The sequence below is a fragment of the Pteropus medius genome, unplaced genomic scaffold (genome assembly GCF_902729225.1).
Source record: "Pteropus medius unplaced genomic scaffold, Ma_sr-lr_union100, whole genome shotgun sequence".
Taxonomy (NCBI): domain Eukaryota; kingdom Metazoa; phylum Chordata; class Mammalia; order Chiroptera; family Pteropodidae; genus Pteropus; species Pteropus medius.
In genome coordinates, this window is record NW_024344378.1 from 17,979,967 (window position 1) to 18,003,534 (window position 23,568).

At 49.6% G+C, this 23,568-nt stretch overlaps 1 protein-coding gene across 3 annotated transcripts in view; it reads left to right on the forward strand.

The window, feature by feature from the left end:
- The first annotated feature begins 1,474 nt into the window (after positions 1 to 1,474).
- SH3PXD2A (SH3 and PX domains 2A) overlaps positions 1,475 to 23,568 on the forward strand; it is a 220,628-nt gene continuing 198,534 nt past the window's right edge. For 2 of the 3 annotated variants that reach the window (XM_039871290.1, XM_039871294.1), the window contains exon 1: positions 1,475 to 2,018. In XM_039871290.1, the coding sequence (XP_039727224.1) occupies positions 1,947 to 2,018 (72 nt within the window). In that variant the 5' untranslated portion in view covers positions 1,475 to 1,946. The remainder of the gene's footprint in view (positions 2,019 to 23,568) is intronic. The other variant, XM_039871291.1, reaches the window with a different exon arrangement.

Genomic DNA, 23,568 nt, shown 5'->3' on the forward strand with positions numbered 1-23,568 from the left:
TGTGCTCAATCAATCCTAAAATTCAGATTTTTGGAGTTCTAGAATTCTAGACTTTTAGAGAAGAAAATTTAAAAAAATAGGTTTTTTAAATGTCAAAAAGCTATACATGCTAATTATGAAAGACAACTCAAAATGTCTCCGCAGGAGTTAACTACTGCTAAGAGTTTGGAGTCTACGTAGGAAGTAATCTTAAAAGACCATCTAGTTCAGCACCCACATTTTACAGATGAGAAACCTAAGGTGACTCTAATGCCTGTGTCATTGAGTTAAGTGATTTGCTCATGGTCAAATATTTAGATAGTGGCATCCTTTGCTGTTCTAGAATCTTTCCACAAGAAGGTTGGAGGAATAGTGGGGTACAAGCAAATGTGTGAATAAAGTGTTAGATACTGGTACATGGGTTCTGACAGTGCAGAGAAGAAAATATTAATACAGTAAGGCTGTAAAACTTCACCCCATTTCAGATGTTTCACCTTGGTCCATAGTCACAACGCTTTATTGTAATTGTGAAGCAATAGGATTCATTGTGAAAACACTATCTCTTTAAATATATTTGAAACTACAATGGGAAAAAAAATGTTGAAATAGGTGAAGGTGGGGGTGGGGGGTGAAAATAAATTGAATTAAATAGTAATTGTGCCCTAAGTCCAGGGACAGACAAGTGGCTTGGAAATTCAGTTTTCCAGACCAGGGGGAGAGGTGGTGACAAAGCCAGAGTCCGGGGCCAATGATGAGTTGGCCCCCAACCCAGTGGATTTTCCCATCACCGTGTGTTCCCTTCCCTCCTCCCGGCCTAGGGAGGGTCCCAGAGGGAGCCCTGGGCTTAAGGCAGTGGTGTTAAGCAGAGTCTCCTAACCTCACTGTAAATGATGTCACAGGTTAGTTACACAGGCCCAGATCGATGGATGACTCAGGCAGCGGATCGATCTCATTTCCGGGGAGAATTCGCCCTTTGTGACCCGCGGGGGGTGGGAGGACAGGTGGTTTATCAAAAGAGGTTCTAGCTTGAAGGGTTTAATGCTGGTCCCTTTCCCATTCCCTTTTCCTCCTGGAGGGAGGAGGAGGGCTGGGTAGTAACAGCAGGGTAATAAAGTACTTTTCATTAAATAGATCTGGCGGATAGGAGTGAAAGGGGCACGTAAAGGTAGGGACAAAAAGGCTCAAATCCATTCCAAGACCGAGAGCCAGGGTGGGGGAGTGTTGGCTTCACGTCCCTCCGCCCTTCCTCCCTCGGAAGCCACCCTGAGTTTCTGTGCCCCCCGAAGAAGCCCAGGGCCGCGCCAGGCCGCGGGCTGCGCTCTAGGCTCGGTGGGGGCGCGCCGGCTGGTCCCGGCCTCTCAGTCGGAGTTGCAGCCCCCTCCCCGTCGCCCCGAGCCCCTCCCCCGGGCCTGGAGCCCCTCCCCGCGCGCTTCCCCTCTCTCCCCTCCCCTCCCTTCCCTTCCTCGCCTGCCAGGCTCTGCCTCCGCCTCCTGCGCCCACAGCCTCCGCCAGCGCTGAGCCCCCCGGAGTCGGAGCGCGGCGAGGGGGCGCCGCCCGCCCCTCCCCAGCGCGCTGACAGCAGGCTCCCAGGCTCCCGCCCCGTCCCCTCGTCGGCGGGACACACCCCCGCCCCTCCTCTGCTCGCCAGTTCCCGCCGGACCCACCGGGCGGCGAAGAGAGCGGGCGAGCGAGCCGAAGAGCGGCGGCGGCGGCGGCGGCGGCGCGGAAGGAAGGGGCGCGCGACAGGCCCACGGGGAGCAGCCCCGGGCGCACGGAGCCCGCGTGCCCTCCGTGACCGTCCCCGCCCCGGGGCCGTACCTGTGGGTGCCGGCAGCCCGGGCAGCGGCGTGCCTGGCAGGAGTGGCGGGCGGCACCCCGGGGACACGGGAAGCGGGAGAAGGAGCCGGAGCCCGGCCGGGATGCGAAGGTGACGCCGCCGGGGGGCGCCACTCGCTTTGTGGGGGAAGATGCTCGCCTACTGCGTCCAAGATGCCACCGTGGTGGACGTGGAGAAGCGGAGGAACCCCTCCAAGCACTATGTGAGTACTGCCCCAAACCACCCTGCGGAGGGCTGGCCAGGGACCCCCGGGAGGGCTCCTGGGTGGCCCTCGCCCCCTCCCGCTGTTAAGTCCCGGAGCTGAGTGCCCACAGGACAGCCCTCACCGTGGAGTTTCTTGGCATGGCTGCGATCTCCAGGGAAGTCTTTTCTATCCTTCTTCCACTCACTGCCTCTCCCCCCCACCCCCCGTTTTCTTTTTTTGGCTTTGGAATTGGCAAGTGGCTGCCCTTGTCTGTTACAACGGTGAAGTCATCTGTCCGCCTGAGCGTTGATGGATAGTGGGGGGAGCATTCGTCAAACCCTCGCTGGGAAGCTCCGTTGGGAAAGAGCATCTTCCCGAAGGCCCTCCCTGGGAGCTCGAGTCGCTCTGGCTCACACAGACCAGGATGCTTTCCGAGGCTGGCCCTGGGGCAAGAAGCCTCGTGTTCTCCCACGTTCGCCCTGGTCTCTGCCTCCCTAAGCCTGGGTTCAGGGGCAGAGGGAAGCCGTCGCGCCCCCTGCCCCACCTCCACCCTCAGCCCTGATCTTTGATTTCCTTCTTAAAGTCATTGTGTCCGTCGGTGTGAGGAGAATTGTGGCTTTTCCTTTTATCCCTCTTCTGGACGTGACCCTTAACCGGGTTCATTTCCTCTGAAGTGATGCTCCATCTCCAGACACGAGGAGGCAAATGTTTGCTGTGCTCTCGGAGGAACAGCTGCCCCTCCCCCTTCCTTCCCTAAACTTAATGAGAATGGGCTAAGGTTGATTGAGCCGAGCTCCCCGGTCTGTGTGACACGGCCCCCTTTCATCTCAGCCAGTCCTGTCTTCCCATCCTTCGCACCTTAGGAAGTAAACATGATGTCCTTGACGCCCGAGGACGCCTGTCTGAGCAGTCTCTGCTCCTGTACTTGAGAAAGAAGAGACAGACAGCCGGCCCGTCCGAAGCAGAAGGACTGCATCTTATTTGCAAATTAGGCACTTACAAGAGCGTTTAGAATGCTCAAAGCATTAATTTTAACAATTAAAGCAGACTATTAGTTGCTGCCCTAGACTGCACATTGATCTCTGAAATGCCTTTTATTTCCCTGTTGGAAGGGGACAGAGGTTTGTGCTAATTTTGGCCTCAAGCAATTCTTTCTGCCTTTATCACCAGCTCTGAACTTTGGGTATCTTATAGGAGCAGATGGGCTGGGCTCAGGCTGGGGAGGAGGTAAACAGTGGGGGCTGGTTCCTGACTAGAGAGGTAGGTGCCCATGTGGGACATTCCCTGACATGGTGGAAGAGTTGTTTCTTTTGTGTTATTAGGCTCAGCAAGCATCTTCCTCTGCTTTTCAAGAAAGTTCTTTTTGGAAGACAGCGTCACCGGGAGGTTACCCTGTTCCGGGGACAGATGTTCATTTGCATATTCCAGCACTTATAATCAAGTCAGCCTTCCTAACTTTTTTTCTCAAACGTTGCAGGCTAAGTTTTAGGACGAGGAGTGGCTTTTTTCCCCCACCTTGTCCTCAGTTAAGGTTGGTTTCAACAGATGACACTGTCTTCTCTGATGGCACTCTCTTCTCTGAAACATAGGCAGGTGCTTTTCTGGCTCTTGATTTTAGGTACCATATCAAATCTTCCAATCTGACAAATGATGTCCAAGATTACAGATGCCGGATGTACTGTCAACAAGCTAGGAGTGTTGCTGAAGCGACCAGGGGCCCACTGCAGACAGTATTGAGAGGTGGTTAAGTGCTGGGGCTCTGAGTAACTTTGGGCAAGTTACTTAACTTCCATGGGCCTCCATTCCCTCATTTTTAAAATGGGGGGTTGTTTGGAGAATTAAATGAGGTCATCCGTGCAAAGCACTTAGCACAGTTCCTGGCACATAACAAGTACTCATTAAATGGTAGCTTATTTTTGGTCAGATTCTGACTAAGAAAGCACTTTTGAAAAGCAGCTATTAATGGTCTGGCAAAAAGGAAGATTTCAGTTTTTCAGATTGATAATAACGTGCTCTATGTGAAAAATACAAAAGAAGTCTTGTCCAATTCTCTCGAAATGATCATTTCCTCCCTTTTCACAAAGTGTTTCCCGGGACATCTTTCCATGTAAGAATCGACATTATGTTATGGGCAGAGAGTAATGTCACTGAACAGATAGGGTCATATAGAGCCATGAACTAACGTGGAGAACAGTTGAAGGAGAAAGTGTTATGTGTTGTGAAATTGTGGAGCTGGCAGGGACCCAAGGACTCATCAGGCTCAACCCCCTCATTTTACAGATGAGGAAACTGACAACCAGATGGGGTCAAGTCACTTGCAACATAGTTAATCACAGCACCTGGGTCTAACTGGTCTCTTGCCCATGGTGTGGGTTTTGTTCATCGAAGTAATCTAAATCTAGTTGGGGTTGACCAGGAAGGCAAATATCTGGTGATAGCACGAAGTCCCTACACATTTGGGGCATAAATGCATAGCATAAGGAGAGGTGCCCAATAATAGAAAGTGTCATTGGGGCCAACAGGGACAGGAGGAGCAGTCTGGGAGGAGCTGTGCCTCTGAAGCTTAGGATCTTCTTTCTTGGCCCTTGCACGGTGAACACCATATACCAGAAGGTGAAGTGTTCTGGGCAGGGCAGTCTGGTGGGGGTAGCTGGCAAGATACGCTGTGCCCAAGTCACATATGTTCTGGAAGCCCTCTGCACTGGAGAAACATGCCTTCTTCCCACCTCTTCTCCAGTTTTGGCAAATTGCAGAGCAGAGGTTTTATGGGGTGTGCACGTTAGCTGGAGCTAGCTGATGAGAGGCCTGGCGCCCAAGCAGGAGGGGCTCTGCTGGCTCCAGAACACTGGGAACACACTGCAAAGGTTCTCTCAGGACATCTAGCAAAGGCTGTACTCTTCCCCATGACAAGGGGGAGCTGCCTGGACACCAAGGGTCTTGTGCTTTTAGTCTGTTTATGAAAGGCGGGCATGTGGCCTCCATCATTTGGATGGTGCTGTCAACCCCTTGGCTTCCTTCCTCTCTGCCAAGCCCCTGCTTGGGGTGGGGTTAGGGGAGGGTGGGCAGCTGCTGCTTAAGCCAGGCTCTCTGGCATAGAGTTGGGCTCCTCTCTTAACTTTTATGAGCTGCCACTGGGGAGATCTTAGGTAAACTGGATTTGGCCCCAGACCACTTGTATTTTAAATGATCTTGATGATACTGGATGCAAACTGCAGATACCTTCATCTGCAAGTTTTCCACTAGGATTCGAATGTGGGTCCACAGAATTCTTTGCACTCACATATGTGTGTAGGTGTATGTCAAGTCATATGGTGGTAGAGAGAAGTTTGTTTATCTAAAGCAAACGAGAAATTATTTGTTTGGATTTGGGAGGCGTTGTGCTTTCACAGTCATTTCCTTTCCTGATTGTTTAATTCAGACAAATACCAGTCATGATCTTCTACAGGACTGGTTAGGGAATGCAAATAATAGCCAGTGTTAGCATTTAGCATCGATGGTGCCAGATGCTTAATGTGCATGATTTTATGTGATCCTTGCAGTTCATTGAATGTACCCTAAACAGTGGTCCCCAGCCTTTTTGGCACCAGGGACTGGTGCTCCTATGAGAATCTAATGCCTGATGATCTGAGGTGGAGCTAGGGTGGTGATGCTAGTGCTGGGAAGCGGCTGCAAATACAGATGAAGCTTCGCCAGCTTGCCACTATCCTTCTGCTATGCAGCCTGGTTCTTAATAGGCCACTGACCAGTACCAGTCCACAGCCCAGCAATTGGAGACCCCCATCCTAATATACCCTATATGGGGTTGGTTCTTTAATGCCTTTATACAGTTGGCTTAACTGAGTCTTAGAGATTGCTCAGGGTCTCTCAGTTAGTTAAGGCAGATCTGGGTAAACTCAGGTCAAAGTACTTCAGGAGGAGGAAATGAACCTAAAATGCGGCTCTTCTCCCCAGCTGGAGTCTGGTTGGGGAGACCAGCCTCAGGCCTGCATGGCAGCAAGAGAGCAATGCAGAGTGTTATTTGAGGACTGCCTCACTTTGTGGGACATTGACCTTGTGCTATGGAGGTGAGTGTGTGGTGGGCTGTGGAAGGAGGTCACTGTGAGGCCGGAGGAGGGGAACAAGTCCAGGATGATATCTGGTCCCCAGTGATACTTCAGGTGATAAATTAAGGATTGACCCTATGGAAATAATACATTCTCCCAAGTATTTAGATCGTTACAGATTTTTGTCTTGGTCCTGGGAGCTACGTTTTTAAGAATTGGCCCCCCACCTGTTCATTTCTCAGCCCTTCAGCTTTTCCTCTAAGCCCTTAGGCCATGGATCCAATCTCATGGGAGGAAAGATGTGTAGTTGCAGCATGAAAAGAGTCTTCTCAGGGCCAGTTCCATTAGGGAATGAGTGGTGTTGGGCGATCATGGTTTGAATCCTGCCTCTGGTTCTTCCTAGCTGTGCAACCTGGGGCCAGCCTCTCTGGGCCTCAGTATCCTCACCTGTAACCTCACAGGGCTTGTTGGGAAATTGACCTGAGATAATTTGGGATAAAGCTTCCACCTAGTACCCGGTCCCCATCGTAAGCACTCAACATACGCTGGTTTCCATCTTGTGTTTCTGATCACCAAAACACTGAAGTACATTTAGGACCCGATAGGTGAAGCTGAGAGAAAGAGAAAGGCTGAGGCAAAAGAAGGAAAGCCCAGCTGGTCATAGTCTGATGGGAAATCGGGCTGTGTGCCCCATGGAAAATGCCCAACAAACAAAGAGCAGCTGTTCAGACTGGAGGGCTTCCTGGAGCTGACCTAGGGATGGCTTCCTGGTAAGTTGGGAAGGAGAAGGGAAGGAACATGGGTTGGGGGGAGAGGAGCTCCAGAAAGGGCAAGGTCAAGTAGGATCCTAGCCCCAAAGTCAGTACCATCCATGGGTTAGCATTCTTGCCTGCTCTCTCTGCTTCTCTCTCTCTCTCTCTCTCTCTTCTCTCTCTCTCTCTCTCTCTCTCCCCTTTCTCTCTCTTACTGTGTACACACACACACGAACAGTTTCTTCTCCTTCTCTGAGGAGGGAAGTGATCTAGGGGTGATTCACAGGTCTGACAAGGCTCCCTACTCATGAAACAGCTAACCACATCCTTCAAGGCCGTTTGAATGGGGAGCATAACCAGGCATTTGTCATGGCCCTTTTTAGAGCAGAGAGAGGGTTTTTGGGGGGCAGATCAGAATTGGAATCACCGTGTGTGGTGGCAGGCAAAGGGGAGGGGAAGGGAAGGGAAAAATAAACCTATTTGATGTCATGGGAGACTGGTTTCAGCTCCAGAAATATAAGCGCCAGCTGCTGCATTTTCCAAAGAGATATTCCGGGGTCAGCATGAGTTAATGGCCAGTGGAGGCTCTGAATTAGAGGAGTGTTGTTAGGACTTCTGACTTTGGGTTTGCACAGCAGTCCCCTGGAAATTGCCTTCTAATTTCCTCAGCCTGAGTCACTGACCAGACTATTTCTTGGCCAGAAAAAGTCTAACAGGCAACTCTGTTCTCTTTTGCCTCTTAATTAAACAAAATGAAACAAATAATAGCAGTATACATACAGTAGTTACACTTACTCCTCTTGAGTTCTGAGAATCCAGGAAAGGGATAATGGATTAGGACAGGGATCCAGGGAATAGGAAGGACAAGGGGTGTGTGTGGGAAATGAGGTGGAGATTCTGGCTTTGGAAATAGGTTCTGAGCCAGGGCCAGAGGCTTACTCTGCGATGGCAATTGCCAAAAATAATGGAAGCATTCAGTAGGGTGATCAGCATTTCAGGAGGCGGATTCCCAGAGCTATGTGTGATTTCTCGCAGCTGCTACCTGTAGTGGAGTCAGTCATAGGAAGGCAGGTGAATGGAGAAGTCAGGAGCCTGGACAGGAGGACAGAAGGGCAGGAGGGCGAGCCACAGGCAGGCTCCCCTAATGCCCCTGAGTAACCTCCTGGCAAGTCACCACATCAACAACAGGGGCTGAGCAGAGCCCAGCGAGGATGTCAAGATGCATAGTGAGTGAGAACTAACATAGTGTACCTATTATGCGGCAGGCAGTGCGGAAGACACCTTTTAGAGGGGATCTCATTGGAGCTTCAGCACAATCATGTGATGTGGGTGTTTTTTATCCCTACTTTACAGATGTGGAAATTGAGTGTTAGAGGGTTTATGTGACTCAGAGTAATTCAGAGGCAAGGCTGTGATCCTTACCCTGGTCTCTGACACCCAACGTCTGTGAGCTTGTCACTTTCTTCCCCCTTAGAGCTGAGTCGGTGAGAGAGGGGCCTGGAAATAACCTAGGAGTCCAGGCAGCAGCACCTGAAAGGATGTGTTGTCAGAGCGCACCTGGGCTCTCGCATCCCTGGTCTGGAATCCTGCCTCTGCCACTTGCTACCATGGGACCCGATGCAAATTATGTATAGCTCTGTGCCTCAGTTTCCTCATCTGTAAAAAACATAAAGTGAGGCGAAAATTGGACCTCGCTCGTTGGCGAAGGGTTGTGGTGAAGATTAAATGAGTTAATAAATATGAAGAGCTTAGAACAGTACCTGGCACGTGTTAAGCACAACATAGGTATTTGCCACGACGATTATTAAGTTCAGAAGAGGGATTGCTCTCTGAGAACCGGAGTTTCAGGGAAGACTGGCTGGAGAAGGCAGGCTTCGTGGCGGCTCTTAAGGAATAATTAGGTTTAGGATAGCAAAGAGTAGGATTTAGAAGGGAAAGGGAGAGAAAGGGCAGGCCAAGAAAGGGAAAAGCAAAGGTACCAGAGGTGGAACGTGCCAAGAAAATGTGGGCAAAACCCATGTGAGAGAGAAGATGAAGAGAAAGGTCAGGGCCAGCTTCTGAGAGCCTCAGATGCCAGCTGAGGGAGTTCAGAGTTTATTGTGTAGACACCTCTGAACCTTCCTTTCTTCCAAGGATTGCGAGAGTAGGTGAGCTGCTGCCACTATGGGGTCCTTCTGGTGGGTTCCAGAGCTGGGTCTAGGGTTGTTCTTACAGCCGTGGCTGGGAACAGAGCTCAGTAAGGACTGGAATTCTATTTCTAGATCTGCACTGGGGACTCTAGTTGGCAGACCGGAGCCAGAGGGGTCTGGCTGCTTCGTAAAAGGTGATTGATTGCACCATGGAGGTCTTGGGGTAGGAGAGAGGAGGAAGAGGAGGTGGGGGAGCAGCGAGGGGTGAGGTGTTGGCTGCTTTGGGTCTCTCCAGTGAAGGGCCTTGACTGGCAGGGCCCGATACAGCCACAACGTGTCACAGTGCAAGACTTTCCATCCGCATGCCCCAGCTCAGCTGCTAAAGCACCCCAGTGGCCAGAGAGAGGAAACCTTTATTCTTGGAGGGTCAAGGGGCTGATACTAAACAGCTTTCTGGGGGCCCGGGATGCCTTTGAAATCTCTGTGTTACCTGAGACAGTCCCACTCACGTCACCTTCTCCTTCAACATCCCTCTGAACTCGTTTTACTTTTAAATACTGTGCTTCAATTATCTCTTCATGTATTTAACCCCACACACCCTGATATTCTGGTAAGCCTGATTCTTTAGGGAAAACGTAATAGTGAAAATAACAGCTAACATTTCTGAATGTTTTCTCCATGCTGAAAGTTTTACAGAAACTCTTAAAACTGTCCCTGAAATGTGTACTTACTGCTGGCATCGACTTTGTACAGACCAGGACACCGAGGCCCACAGAGCTTAAACGAATCGCCAACCACCACACAGCTGATAGGCTGCACGAAGAGAGGGGCCTGCACGGACCCAGACCTTCGGGCTCCAAAGCCTGCCCTGTCGCCACAGAGACCTCACGACTCCTTCATCACATGTTACACTTGGGGAGACTGGGCCCCCAGGGGATTCCACCTGAGGCCTTGCTGGTTGGCTTCTCAAGCCATGTTACCTTCCCCATCTATAGCTCCATTTGCTCTTCGAGAACATGGGCTGATTGCTTCCTTTCTGGCCTGACTTGCAAAGGGGAGGGTGGGTACAAAAGCTGCTTTGGAAAGTGCTGAGCACAGAGAAAATAGTAATTCCCAGATCCCTCAATCTGGTTTTTTAATCATTTGAGGAAGGGGGATGCTTTACAGAAAGGAGCTGTGCCTCACCTCCCCTGAGAAGCCTCACAGCCAGAGATGTTTCAGGTTTACCTTAGGCCCTCAGTGAAGGCAGATTCTAGGAAACCACCCTGGGAATTACACTTTGCTTCTTTCTGAGCCTATCGTTTTTGTGAATGGGATGACACAGAGCTATTTCCAGTTCCTTCTCTCCCTGCTATTACCTGAGAGGAGGAAGTGACATCCAGGCAGCTGAGTTAGCAAAGAGGAAACAGCTGTGCTTTCTGCCCCTCCACGGCTGCTTTCTCTGGCCCTTTGCTGTCATTTCCCTTTGGCTGGTGAGGAAGCCACCCTCCCCAAGCCTGGGTGGAGTCCTGTGGTGGGGTGGGGGCAGAATCCCTTACTCTGTGTATGTCATTGCGGCATAAATTATGCAGTGGAGCATGTGGGGCCCTCCAACCTGCCTCTGGGATCCCTGGAGCATGAACTTCAGACCTGGTGGAAACTGATCACTCTTATCAGATCTGACAGACACTCCAGGAAGTAAGGGGTGGGGGTGATGCCTGATGCTGGCCGTGTACCAGGTGGGGTAAGGGGTTGCGTGGGTGTGGGCTCGTCTGTAGTTTTGCCCGTCACTGCATGGTCCCTGGTGGAGAGGCCTTGATGTTTCTCTTTTTCCAGGAATATCCTCACTCAGGAATAAAGGAATTCGACCTGTATTGTCATACAGCTACCATGTACTGAATTCCTATTTTGTACCAGACGCCGCCAGGCCTTTTACTTATAATCTCTGGTCTTGACACCACCCTGAAGTTATGCATTTTTAACCCCATTTTACTCATACAGAGACTGAGGTTCAGAAAGTGTAGGGTCATTGTTAGTCAAGCACAAAGCCAGATGTGTTTGGTCTGGTCCCCCAGCCTGTGCCTGTTTTACACTGTCAGTGTGCCTTGGTCCCTATCCAGGGCTGCCCCAGAGTATTGGGGGCTTCTGCTGGCCCAACGTGTTGTCCTCCTGTGGAATAGTGTTCTTTGTTGAGAAAGTCTGCCTTGCTGCTTTCGCCCACCTAAGGCTTCTGAGCATGAAGGGATTGTCCCTGTTGTTTGAAGTGGCTGCTTTGTAAACTCTTTCATGGTAGGCCCCATTCCGACCCAGCTTTATTCCGTTTCCTGATGGCCCAGACCCAACGGGCTATTTTAAGGGACTTGCCTGTGTGGGAGAATTTCTTTGTAACAACAGAGAGGGAGGCCTGGCTGGCCTGGCATGGTGCTGGCAGTCCGGCTCTGACAGAGCGAAACTCTTCCCTGAATTCTTCCCTCTGGACTGGAATTGATTCATTAAGCTCTCAGCACAGTGCCTGGCACTCAGAAGTGACACAATCACTTGTCAGTGAGGGCAGGGGTTCCAGAGGTGGCTGCCCAGGGTTTTCTGTAAGTCTAAGGCTGGATAGATTGGCAAACTGATCCTTCTCTCGCAGAGTAAAGGTCTATCCTGGAACAAAGTCTGAACTTTGGTTTCAAGCCGGGATTAATTATTTACTTTAGTCATCACTCATTGGCAACTGGAGAAGAGCAGCCTCATTTTCCCCACGATTGCTGGATATGGCAGTTCCCGGGCAGAGGAAGTGGGAGAGTTGAGTCAGAGAAGATGTGAACCCCTTGTAGGTGCAGGCACTGGGTTAGGGCTTCTCCTCCACTGTCTCCTTTAATCCCCACAGCAGCCCTAGCCCATTGTTCCCATTTTCATAGTCGAGGAAACTGAAGCTCAAGGAGGAGCAGTATCTTGCTCTCGATCACATGGGAGTGAGTGGTGAGAGCCAGGGTCAGCAACAAAGCCCGTGATGATTCTGCCGTGCCCCCTGAAGATTCGATGGATTGTGGAACTCCCCTCCCATCCCCCGCCAAATGTTGAGGAGCTGGTTGGGAGTTCTCTTTCCCCCCTGTCCATAGCTGGAGGCATCCACACGTGTCAAAACTAGCTGCACTTCCTCTCCCCTCTCTGAACTCCGTCAGACTCTGGCCTCCGTGGCCGTAGCTCTCCCTCTGCCGTGGGCACCTGTGGGGATCTCAGCCCTGGTTTGTGGCTCTGCTGGAATAGACAATGCTGAGAGCACTGCCCTGGGCTTCGGAAAGGGAGTGGACCTGGAGGGAGGGTGTGCAGTGGCTTCCCCTCGGAAAGCTGAGGACCTGTGGTGTTACAGATAGATGGCTTTATCTCCGAGAGCTTCCCGAGAGGCTGGGGGCTAGAGAGTGCATCATGTGGGTTTCCAGATAAAACTTCAAGGGTCTGGATTAAACCCCGGGTCATCTGCCCACTCTGACCTTCCCTCCAAGCCCCTCTATTAACATGTGATGCGGTTGAAACTGGTGGCGGAGATAAGATAATAAACCTCTCGCGACTGAGACTGGACCCCTGGCAAGGTCTGGCCTCTATTTTGGGATTCGAATTTTTATTCCCCTTGAACTCTTGTCCAGAGCCACTTTTGAAGGCCCGGCCCTTCAGAAGCTCCAGCTGCTGGGGGTTCTACATCCTGTCCTTGGGGCTAGAAGCTAGCATGGCATCGCAGCTGGGAACAGGGGGCAGTTTAATTAAGAAACGCTTTCAGCCTGCTGCTTGCTCAGGCTAAACTAGTCTCTGGCAACTGGAATAAGCCCCAGAGAGAGCCTCAAGTGCCAGAAGGTGGAAGTCGAGAGCAAGGGGGTGAGGGCCGGGCACCAGTGGCCTCTGCTCCATCGGCTCGGGCTCTGAAACCTCTTACTAGCTTGTTTTACTTGGTCAAATTTCTTCACCTCCATGAGCCTCAGTTTTCTAATCTATAAAATGAGGATGAATTGTAATACTACTTAGCCCATACGATTGTTACTCTGCGTAGTGCGTGGCACGTGACAGCTATTCAATAAATGGCAGCTATTATTACCGTCATTCTCATAGCCATGCTCCATGGTTTTGCTCAGTTTCTGCTGCCTCTCAGACACTTCCAGATTTCTCATCTCACAATATTTCCTGTTGTGAATTTTTACGTTGATTATTTTTACCACTCATTTAACACTTGTCAAGAATGGCCTTGGACCGGTGAGCTTTTGGCAAGCCTATGTCAGATGTGCCTGATTGATGGGAGAGCTCCTTGAGGGATGGACCTCGATCTGATACTTATTCATGTTCCTTCATTTAGTCACTCAATTAATCAACCAGCATTTGAATGTTTACTATGTGCCACGCACTGGAAACAGAGCAGGGCAGATAAAAATCTCTGCCCTTTTGGAGTTTACCTCTGGTAGAGGAAGGGAAACAATAAACAAACAAAAGAGGTAAAAATATGTAGTGCGTTAGATGGGGGTAAGTGCTGTAGAGAAAACAGCATGGTGAGGGACACAGGGCAGGGGTCGCCACGCCATTTTATAGTTTAGCAAGAGCCAGCTCCACTGTCTAGTGACTTCTAAGATCCGAGGGAGTTGTTAGCATGAGGATATTTGGAGCCAAAGTGGTTGAGGGAGAGGAAACAGCAATTGCCAAGGCCCCGAGATAGCATTATGTCTAGCCTTTTCAGGGAAAAGCAAGAAGGCTGGTATGCCTTAGTGACGTGAGCAAGGGGAGAGCAGTGGGCAATGAGGTCAGATGGGCAAGGGGGTCAAGTTGGGCCTCGTTATCCTTCCCACTACTGAGCAGTGTTCTTGGCTCAGTAGCGAAGGCTCCTCTTGACTTGCCAAAGATGGAAACTGGCCAGAACACTATTGGAGAGGTTGTTCTGGGGACTATGCTTGGGGTTAGACCCTGGCCCCCTAAGCGGTACTCTCTGGGGAAATGCAGCCTCTCTCAGCAGCATCATGGATAGGAACTTCAGGACCCAAAGGCAGTGCACATGTTAGGGAATGTCACTTAATGAACATCAGTTTTGAACCTGCTGTGTGCAAGGCACCGTGCTGACAGCAGTTCCTGCAGCTAAGGGCCAGAGGGTGGTCAGCTCCTGCAAAGGTAGCGACCACCACATCTTTTCATCTTTTAACACCACCCTCCTCGATGCTGCCAAAAGGTCTGGATCACGGTAGGTCCTTGATCAATGGAATAAATCCGTGGATCAAGGCTTCATTCTGTTAAAGCCCCTTCCTCCTATCTCACTCCTATTTTTTTTTTAAAGAACCACAGCTTATAACTTAAAATTGTGGAAGCTCTGTTTGAAATTCAAAATCTATTCCTACTGCTAGAATATCGTAAATCGTGTTAAGATTCTCAAGCCAGTCCACCAAAGCCTTTCTCATCCACGGAGGGAGTAGACGGAAGTATAGCACCAAGAACCAGGTATCTCTAGTTCACTTACTTTATGGGTTAGCCTGGGAAACTAAACTCTATCTGTAATATCCAGGAAAACTGACTTCTAGTATTCACAGCGAGAAGGAACCTTCCCGGCTAAATGATGGTGATGGTGATGATAACAGAACTAATTATGTGCCAGCCACTCTTCTGAGCACTTTATTTAATTCTTAGAACAACCCAATGAGAAAAACACTATTATCATCTTTATTAATGAGGAAATAGAGACAGAGAAGTTAATTTACCAAAAGTCATAGGCTAGGAGAAGGGGTTCAGAGCTAGGTAATGGGGCTCCAGAGTCCTTCAGGAAAACTCTTACTTCCTGGCCTTTCAGGGAATCCTGCCAGCCAGCCTTGCCATGGCCCAGGTTGGCCGTCTATAGACCTTACGTGCGAGACCCTTGTTATTAGGTGTCCACCACCAAGAGTGGAGGTAACAAATGTCAGAGGCAGGGAACCAGAGCCACGGGTGGCAGGCAGGAGCAGCCCTTCTTTGTTCCTGATGCAGGAAAAGCCATTTGTTCCTGGAACCTGACACCGCAGGGGGCGGGTTTGCTGTGTTGGTTATCTTCCTGGGCCATTTACAAGTCCAGCACTTGGGGCTGGGGAGGAGGTGGGGAACACTGTATTTGTTAGCGGAGGCCAGATTACAGTGTCTGGCGAGATGTTCCTGACACCTAGACCACTCAACTCTCAGCAAAGCCCAGCAGGTGGCCGGGGCTGTCAATTTATCTGGGAGTGGGACACTGTCCCCTCCTTGCCCTGTTCGGTTTATTGCTGGAATGAGCTGAGTCCTAACTAGTCCTTTCCCTCTTCCCAGGCCCCAAAATAAATAGCAGCTGTTGGCTACATCTTCTCTGTCTACTGCCAGTCTGTCAACAGCCCCTGGCACTCACTTGGCCCTGTACCATATGAGTTTAATGACAGTGAGGCCTTGGGGGCCCTTTGGCTTTGCCCTATGGAGCCTGCCTTGCCGGCTAGCTGGTGTGCCCTGGCATGCCCTCTCCCAGGCAGCACTGGCCTGTTAGCCTCCCACTGGCACTGTCCCCTCCTGCCCTGCAGTGTGGCAGGTCCTCATGGTGGTCACAAACTTGGGCTCTTGAGTCTGACATCATTTCGGCTCCTGGTTCTGCTACTAAGCTGGTGACTTTGGGCAGGCAGCTTTATTCTGAGTCTCAGTTTCCTTCTCGATAAAATCAGGCAACGGCATCTACATCACAGTAGGTTGTAAGAAGTAAGACCAGTGCCGTAGTGGATCTGGGATGGAGCCACTGAAGCCAGGCTGCCTGATTTGAATCCTAGCTTTGCCACTTGGGAGCTATGTGAGGTCCCAAAGCTCTTCACACTTGTTTCTTCATCTGTACAATGTGGATAATAAACGCTTCTCCCAGGCCGGAGGTGAGGATTAAGTAGGTTAATATGTGTAAGGCCCTCAGGACAGTGCTGGGCACAGAGTGAGAGCTCAGTGAATATACTAACATGCTCCCCTTGGCAGATAAGGCAGAACATCTCCTAAAGAATCATGCACAGGTACATATCTGAGAGATACAGAGTTACTCTTCCCCAAACCTGATTTGGAGGTCTATGTGGCTGAGCTAATTTGCTTGGCTTTGTTTCTAGCCTAGATCAGAACTTCCATTTAAGGGGCTGGGGGTGCTGGTAGAACTAGTTATAAAGCAGGATGGAGGCACGAAAAGGAGCGCTGGATTTCTGTTCTCCTTGGCGGGGATTCTGCTGATGTGAAGTAAGAAATGGAAAGAAGACGGTATGTGGGGCCAGGACTGCCTCCGGCTGGTGGGCAGATCCCCTGCAGGGTCGACCAGTTATCTCTGCTGAGGTGTAAGCCCTAAGATGTTCTTCGGTGTGCTCTCTATAACCTCTCCGGGGGTCAGCTTGCTTTGGCTTCTCCCTGGCTCTATGCTTTGGGAAACTCTAGTTATCTTTGGTTTTTCCTTGCATTTACCCTCCCTTTTGGCAAGATTGTACTGGGAACCCCCATTAGAGCATCCAGGCTAAAAAGTCATTATTCTCAAAAAACAAACAAACAAACAAAAAAAAACACTTGACCCTAATCACGTTGGGCCACAGTATAAGATGCCACTGCCAGCACTCTCCACCCCAGCTCAGTAAAGAGACCCCCACTCAGGACAGAGCATTTGCACTGTTTCTCCGGGAGCCTGGCCCTTTAAGAGAGGTGGTGGGATATGCTGTCTTGTCTCCTCCATGCTGCCTTTGTCGATTCTTATCCAAGGAAAGAGGTCGATGGCAGTCCTATTCCCAACATTTGAGGATGCCGTCTACTGATGGTGATGAGATCGGAGCTTGCACTTTACAGAAGAATGTGACAAAATAATTTAGAACAGCGGCCCTGATACCAGATTGCCTAATTTCAAATTTCAACTCTACTATTTATTTCTATGTGACCTTGGGCACGTGTCACTTAATCTTTCTTCAGTTTCCTCTTCTGTAAAATGGGGATAATAAGTGTGCCTTCCTCATAGGATTGCTGGAGGGATTACATGAGATGATGATGATAAAAGCACTTGTAACAGTGTGGCTTATCTGAGCCGGCACAGCAGGTGGAGTGGGCTTTCGGGAGGTCCAGGGCCTCTGGGCCTGAGGGATATATATTTAGAACCCTTGAGAGGCCCTCTCACTGCATGGTGTTTGTGACAGAGGCATCTCTCATGGAGCTTGTGGCACCTTCTAGAGGAAGGGGGTCTAAAGATTCAGGCCAGCAGGCCCTTGAACGCCTACTCTACCATTTCCTTGCTGGGTATCTGTGAGCGAGTGGCTTAACCCCCTCAGCTCAGTTTCCTCAGCTACCTGTGCCCATGCCTTCCATGCAAGGTCACTGTGAGAACTCGAGACAGCATCCAGCAGTTACTGTCATTCATGGTGGCCCATTTAAACAGCCACAAGGCTTGGCAAGGGAACCAGGAGGATGGTCATTGGGCTCCAGCCTGACTTTTCTGGCTGGGAGCCTTGAATTACACCCTTTTGCATGTCTCTACCGTGGAGAGCGGTCTTTGGGTATTTATTGCGGCAGGACTGTCCTTCCAGAGGGCGACAGTATCTCTTGCTGGTCCCGGCAGTGTCCCAGGTTGCTGAGCACCTCCCAAACATTATCTTTGCCTCCTAGGGACCCTCCAGGAAGCGATAAATGTCTCCTGCCTGTTTCGGAAATGAAGAAAGGCTCAAAGAAGCATATGACTTCTCTAAGCGTGGAGGACACTGTTGATGCCTTGTCCCATATCCCCTGGGCTTATCTGAGTCACCTGCTGCAGTTTCCAGCAGTTTCCAGTACACTACACGCCGACAGACCCCCTGCCCCCCTAACTTTCTACCCTTCACCCCTCTTTCTACCTCATCTCTCTGTGTGAGGGTTTTCTCCAGCCACGTGGCACCAGGGAAGCTTACTCTGCCCAGCAGGTACACCCAAGGAAAGCTAGGGGATTGTCATTCCAGGGGGATAGCCTCAAGGAGTGGGGCGTGGGACTTGATGTCCCAGCCAGCTGCTCTCCAGGGGGAGGATGTTCTGAGGCGAGTTTCAGCCAGAACCTCAGAAGGGCGGTCCCCAGCAGCAGTGGGCCGCAGATGTCCACAGCAGTAACCTGGCCATTAGCATACACTTTCCCAGCTTTTCCCCTTGCCTGGTCTGACTTTCCATACTTCCTCCCTTGGACTTCCTGGCATCATCTCCCTAACAAACAGCCAAGGCCTTATCTCAGAGCCTGCTTTGGGACGGACTCAAACTCTGATAGCAAACTTCTGCTAGCAAGTGGTGGAGCTGGGACTTAAAACCTCTGTCGATGACTCAGTTTCCCAGGCCATGCTGTCTTTCTGGAGGTTTCTGGGGCTCTTGTTATAGAGGCATCAGAAAAGAGCCTTGTTTGATGCAGGTCTTTTTAGGTAAGAAGAGGGCAATTTCTGGAGTGAGTCAATAGACAGGGCTGAAGAATGCTCGATCAATACAACAGCTTTTAAAGGCTCATCAGAGAAGGAGTCAGTCAATGCAGACATGACCGAAAGAAGCTGGGCCTTGGAAATGGAAGAATCCAACCTTATATATACTTGCCCCAGGAAAGAAATAAGCAAACAGGGGACTTAGAGAGAAACAGAAATCTAGTGTCTTTATCCGATACAGGTCAGGCTGGGAGGAGCAGTGTAGATGTCTGAGGAAGCAGGAGCGGGGGGCTGCTGGCATCTGTGCCCAGGTGCAAGGAGACATGTATGAGCAAGACACTGTGCTGTTTGTTGTAAAATTCCTGTTTGCATCTGGCTGATTGTATCTGCTGTAATCAGGCTAGTTGGCAGGGAGTTAGACACTACGAAGGTGAAAGCTTTTCGTGACGTGTTTGAAACTGTGGTGAGACTAGGTGTCCTTATAGACGGTGAAAACATCTTTAAGGAAATAAAGGGAGAAAAGGAAGAATGTGTGGTGTGTTTGGATGTGGGGGGTATGTGTTTGAGTGTGGAGTGCATGTATATCTGGGGATATGTGTGTGTGTGTGTGTTGGCAGGTTTTGGGGTGTGGTGTTTGTGTACGTGTGTTGGGGGGGTGTTTATATGTATGTGTGTTTGGGTGTGGTACGTCAGGTGTGTGGGTGTGTGTGTGTGTGTGGTAAGTGTGTGTAGTCCAGGCTGTTGAATCATTGTCTATTAGACATATTCCTGGGGCCATTTTTATCCTTGAGGGGTCCTTATGCTCATGCTAGGGGGTCCAAGAATACTACAATTTTAATATAAAATAGTCTCATAGATTCTCATATATACTTACGACGACTACTGTAAAGTTTTTCCCCAGTGCCTCTTTGTGTCAGATCTCCTTTAACTGTCATAACAGATTGTGTTACTCTCATTTTCTAGGCAAGGAAACTGGGAATCAGAAAGGTTAAGTCCAGTTATGTCACTTAAGGTGACACAACTCATAAGTGGCAGAAATAGGATTTGACTCTCCTCAACTTCAGCCCCCTCCAGCTTCCTCAGTCCGTGCAGGGTAGGCTGGTAGGTAGGGTTCTACTGTGGCTTTCCGGATGCAGAAAGGGCATTACTTCTAGCTTTAGCGGAAGCCACAAGGAAGAAGTGAAGGAGCAGGAAGCCTGTGAGGCTGGGCTGTGTGAACTAGGCTGGTGTGGGCAAGCTGGGAGGATCTCATTCCAGGAAATCGTTGTTATGACCCAGAATGGGACAAAGGTGGAGGAGGGACTACAAGAAAGCAAGGGAAGAATTGAGGAGGGACTGAGAGGAAGTTAGAGAAATCCTTGAGCTCATCCCTCTGGGTTTCAAGAAGGTGCTGTAAAAATTTTAGTTGGGTAAGGAACCTTATGTCTAGTTGTAATCCCCCAAAAACAACCATCAGTCTCTTTTCTGTTTGTTATTGTGCAGAGGTTACCTGTCCAGGTGTGTGGGGGTCGGGCAATATAGATCTGTTGTTATCTGTTAAGTGATTTAATGTCTAATAAGGGGATGAGCAGAGAAACAGGTCTTTCCAGTCTGGATTCCTGGAAGGAACAGAGAGTGGACATTTCATTAGTGTGAGTTCTTGGCAGACAGAGGCAGTGGGACCATGAGATTGCCTGGGTGCTCCCGCCCATGAGAACTCACGTCAGGGAGTGGGAAATCCAACCAAAGCTGCAGTCCCAGGCTGACTGCATGGGGCATTTGGGATTTACTCATGGGGCTCAGATACCCTTTGGTTCCCAGAGCTGCTAGGAGAGGGCCCCCTGGTAGGGCCCCCTGGTACCCAGCCAGCTTGGTGATTCCAAACACCTCTACCAGAGCAGACAGTTTCTGCCAGTGCTCCCAAAACCTGAAAGGGTGACCTCTACCCCTCCTCCCCCCATGCGACCTAACAATCAGCCAAGGTGAACCCTGGGAAGTAGGTGGACTCATGCAAGGTCACCTGAGCAGGAGGAATTTTCAAAATTTTCAAAAGCCAACCTCTAATAAGTTCCCAGCCTTAATACTATTAACATTAGGTGTTAACCTAATACAGTATTAACCCTTGTGGATTTGTTGGGCTCTCTGCTGGCTTGGATTAGGATGTGGTATGGTGCAACAGTTACAGACATGTCTGAGTTCCCCACAGCCATGTGATTTGGGGCAAATTACTTAATCTCCCCAAACCTTAGTTTCCTCACCTGTAAAATGGGGATAATGAAAGTAGCACAAACACATCGATTGGTACCTGGCATAGAAACAATATTAAGGTAAGAACACAGGAAGCAGTGGGAGCTTGGTACCCTCTCCAAGCTCCTTGAGTGATGGCAGCGGATAGCCCACATCCATGCCATTAGCCCCCTCCCTTTTGGGGAACAGCTTTATCGAGCTGTCATTCTCATACCATACAGTTGACCCATTTAAAGTATACCATTCACTGGTTTTTAGTATATTCACAGAATTATGCAACCACCCCAATTTTAGAGCATTTTCATTACCCCCCTAAAAAAGGACCCTTTAGCCTTCACATCACACACACTCCTCTGCAATTGGTCCCCAGTGTTTCGCAAACCACTAATGTACTTTCTATCCCTATGGATTTGCCTATTCTGGATATTTCATATAAATGGAATCATATTCTACGTGGTCTTCTGTGACTGGCTTCTTTCACTAGCATAATGTTTTCAAGGTTCATCCACTGTCAGCTCTTTCGATGGCTTGTAGGGTAAGCCCGATTCATTCCCTGTGGTGGCTGTGAAGCCCTGGGCAGAAACCCTCACTGTGGCTCTGGTAGGACTGGCCCAGGGTCCAGAGTGTAGGGTCCTCTGTGTAACATGTGGATTTTCTCCCCTTTCCTACCACCTTGAAGCTGACTGAGGCAGGTCTTTTAGGAAAATGTTGAACTTGTCTGCAGTTTATTCCCGTTACTTCCTCTGGCCTGGTTTAGCGACGTGGGGGGAAGGGTGGAAACTGCACAAAAACGTTTAGTGATCTGTCCCCCAGGGACTCTCTTTCCGGGAGGGGATGGGGAGAGAAACAAAAAAGCATCTTTATTTGTTTTTAATGTTGACTAACTCCCAAGCCCCCTTACCAAGTTCTGGTGAAACTTGCTGGGTTCCTGGTCAGGCTCTCTTCTCTCGAGACACAGGGTCATGGGACTTCTCTCTTGGGGGCAGTTCATGAGGAAGTCGCCAAGTGCTGTGTGTACGAAGTCAAACGGCATTGACTTCTCTAGCTAGAGCTGGCCCAGTGCGAAACTGGTGACGCTGTTAGGAGGTGCTCAGCTGCAAGTAACAAAATCCCATCCAAAACTATCTTAAACCATAGGGAAATTTATCATCTCACGGCATCGTTCACGGCATTAGAATTTTTAAAAACTATCCCTCTATTAATGAGCATTTATATTGTTTCCAACTCTTCTTTTTGGCCATGGTAACAGTGTTGCCCTAAAACATCCACCTATATCTTTGGGAAGCAGGGCTACAAATTTCGTAGGATACGTGATTGAAGTGACATCGATAGGTAAGAGAGTCTGGGGTTTATGTCAGGTAAAGAGCCCACCCGGGATGGAGCTTATCTGTTCACCATCATGGCGGAGTTCATTATACATGAGGAAAGTGTAGCATCCACAGGGCGGATTCCTTTGGAGTGGGACCTCACTGCTGCTATCTACGTCAGCTGGGAAATTATTTTCCTCTTTTTGCTCCTTTAGCCACCACTCTGGCTCAGGCCTTCGGTCCTGGCCCCTTGGAGCTCCCTAAGGGGTCTCAACCCTGCAGTCAGTCTGACTCCTAAAAAAGTCAGCCTGGCAGACCCATCCCAGAGTCCCTTCTCGTGGTACTGCCGCTTTGGTTGAGTCACTTTCTTTCTCAAAAATCTTTAGTAGCTCCTTCTTGCTTGGCAAATTAAATTAACCTCTGCTAGGAATTTGGGGCTTCAGTAGGGTGGGAGGACCAGTTGGGGAAATGACATCAAAATCGCTTGGACAAGGGCTGCAGTGTGATATTCCGTCAATATCTGCCGATCCGGCCCTGTTTCCTGGCCTTTCCTTCTCAAAAACTTGAGTCGAATGCTGTTTTTTTCTCACTTCAGGTGAAGGAAATTAAGTTCATCATACTTTTCGGTTCATCACCCATTATCATCATTGCAAGACCCTCCTCCTGCTTTATTTTTGTTTTTCCCTTTCATTCCTAATCCTCACTACTATCCCTTTTTCTCTTACGCGCCCAACTCTAACCCGTTTAATATAAACCCCTGTATCCTCAGAATATAGGTTGTGCCGTTCGTGTGTGTGGTTTGTCGTCTGCATTCATACTGTGCCATAGATTTTGTTTGGTAATTTCTTTTTTTACTCAATAATACGTTTATAAGATTTATTTACATTGTTGTATGCATTTACTTTGTTGCTTTTGACTGCTGCAGAGTGCTCCATACTGGCATCCACCTCACTTCACTTATTTACTGCCTCTCTCAATGACACGGAGGTTGTCTCCAGTGCTCTCTACTGCGCACACTGCTCCAGGGAACATCCCATACACGGCAGCCTTGGCAGACTGCAGAGACTTTCCCAGTATGTATACCCCGGAGGGGAAGCGCTAGGGCACACGGCAGACACAGACTTAGCTTAAGTCAATACTACCACATTGCTTTTCAGAACAGCTGTACAGTTTATACACCTACCAGTGAGCCAGGGTTCCCATCTCCCTACATCCTCACCAACACTTCATATCATCCAGAAAAGTAGGTCATTCTCCTCTCCCCTCCAGAGAGGACCTGCCAGGCTGTTGGAACTTTTCCCGAGGTCCAGTGCAAATTGAGGTTGGAAGACACAGTACGTTTTAATGTTCTCCATATCATTTCTTCTTGGCCTATCTCCCTTGCCTGTAATGAAGGTTCTTTTCATAATTCTCTCCCTAGTTCTCACTAATGGGACCAGAAACCTAAAACCTTCCTCCATTATCTTAAGAACTCAGCCAGCCTTTCAAAACTAAACCTCCTTTGTTTCTCAGCTTAATCTGAAATAAGCCCCTCTTATTTTGTTTTCCCCCTTTGCTCGGTGCCTTGAAGCCTCACTGGCCATTCTTGGGTATCACCCCAGGAATGGCCCTGAAAGGTGTTGCTTCACCTGTGCCTGCCCGTGGTGGGGGTGGGGCTGCAGACCTTCCCCGGATGTTACTCCCATCACGGAAGCCAGGTTTAGGATTTAGCTCTGTTTAAATTGTGGCCTACAGCCTTGTTTGCGAACGGAAATAAGTTGGGCT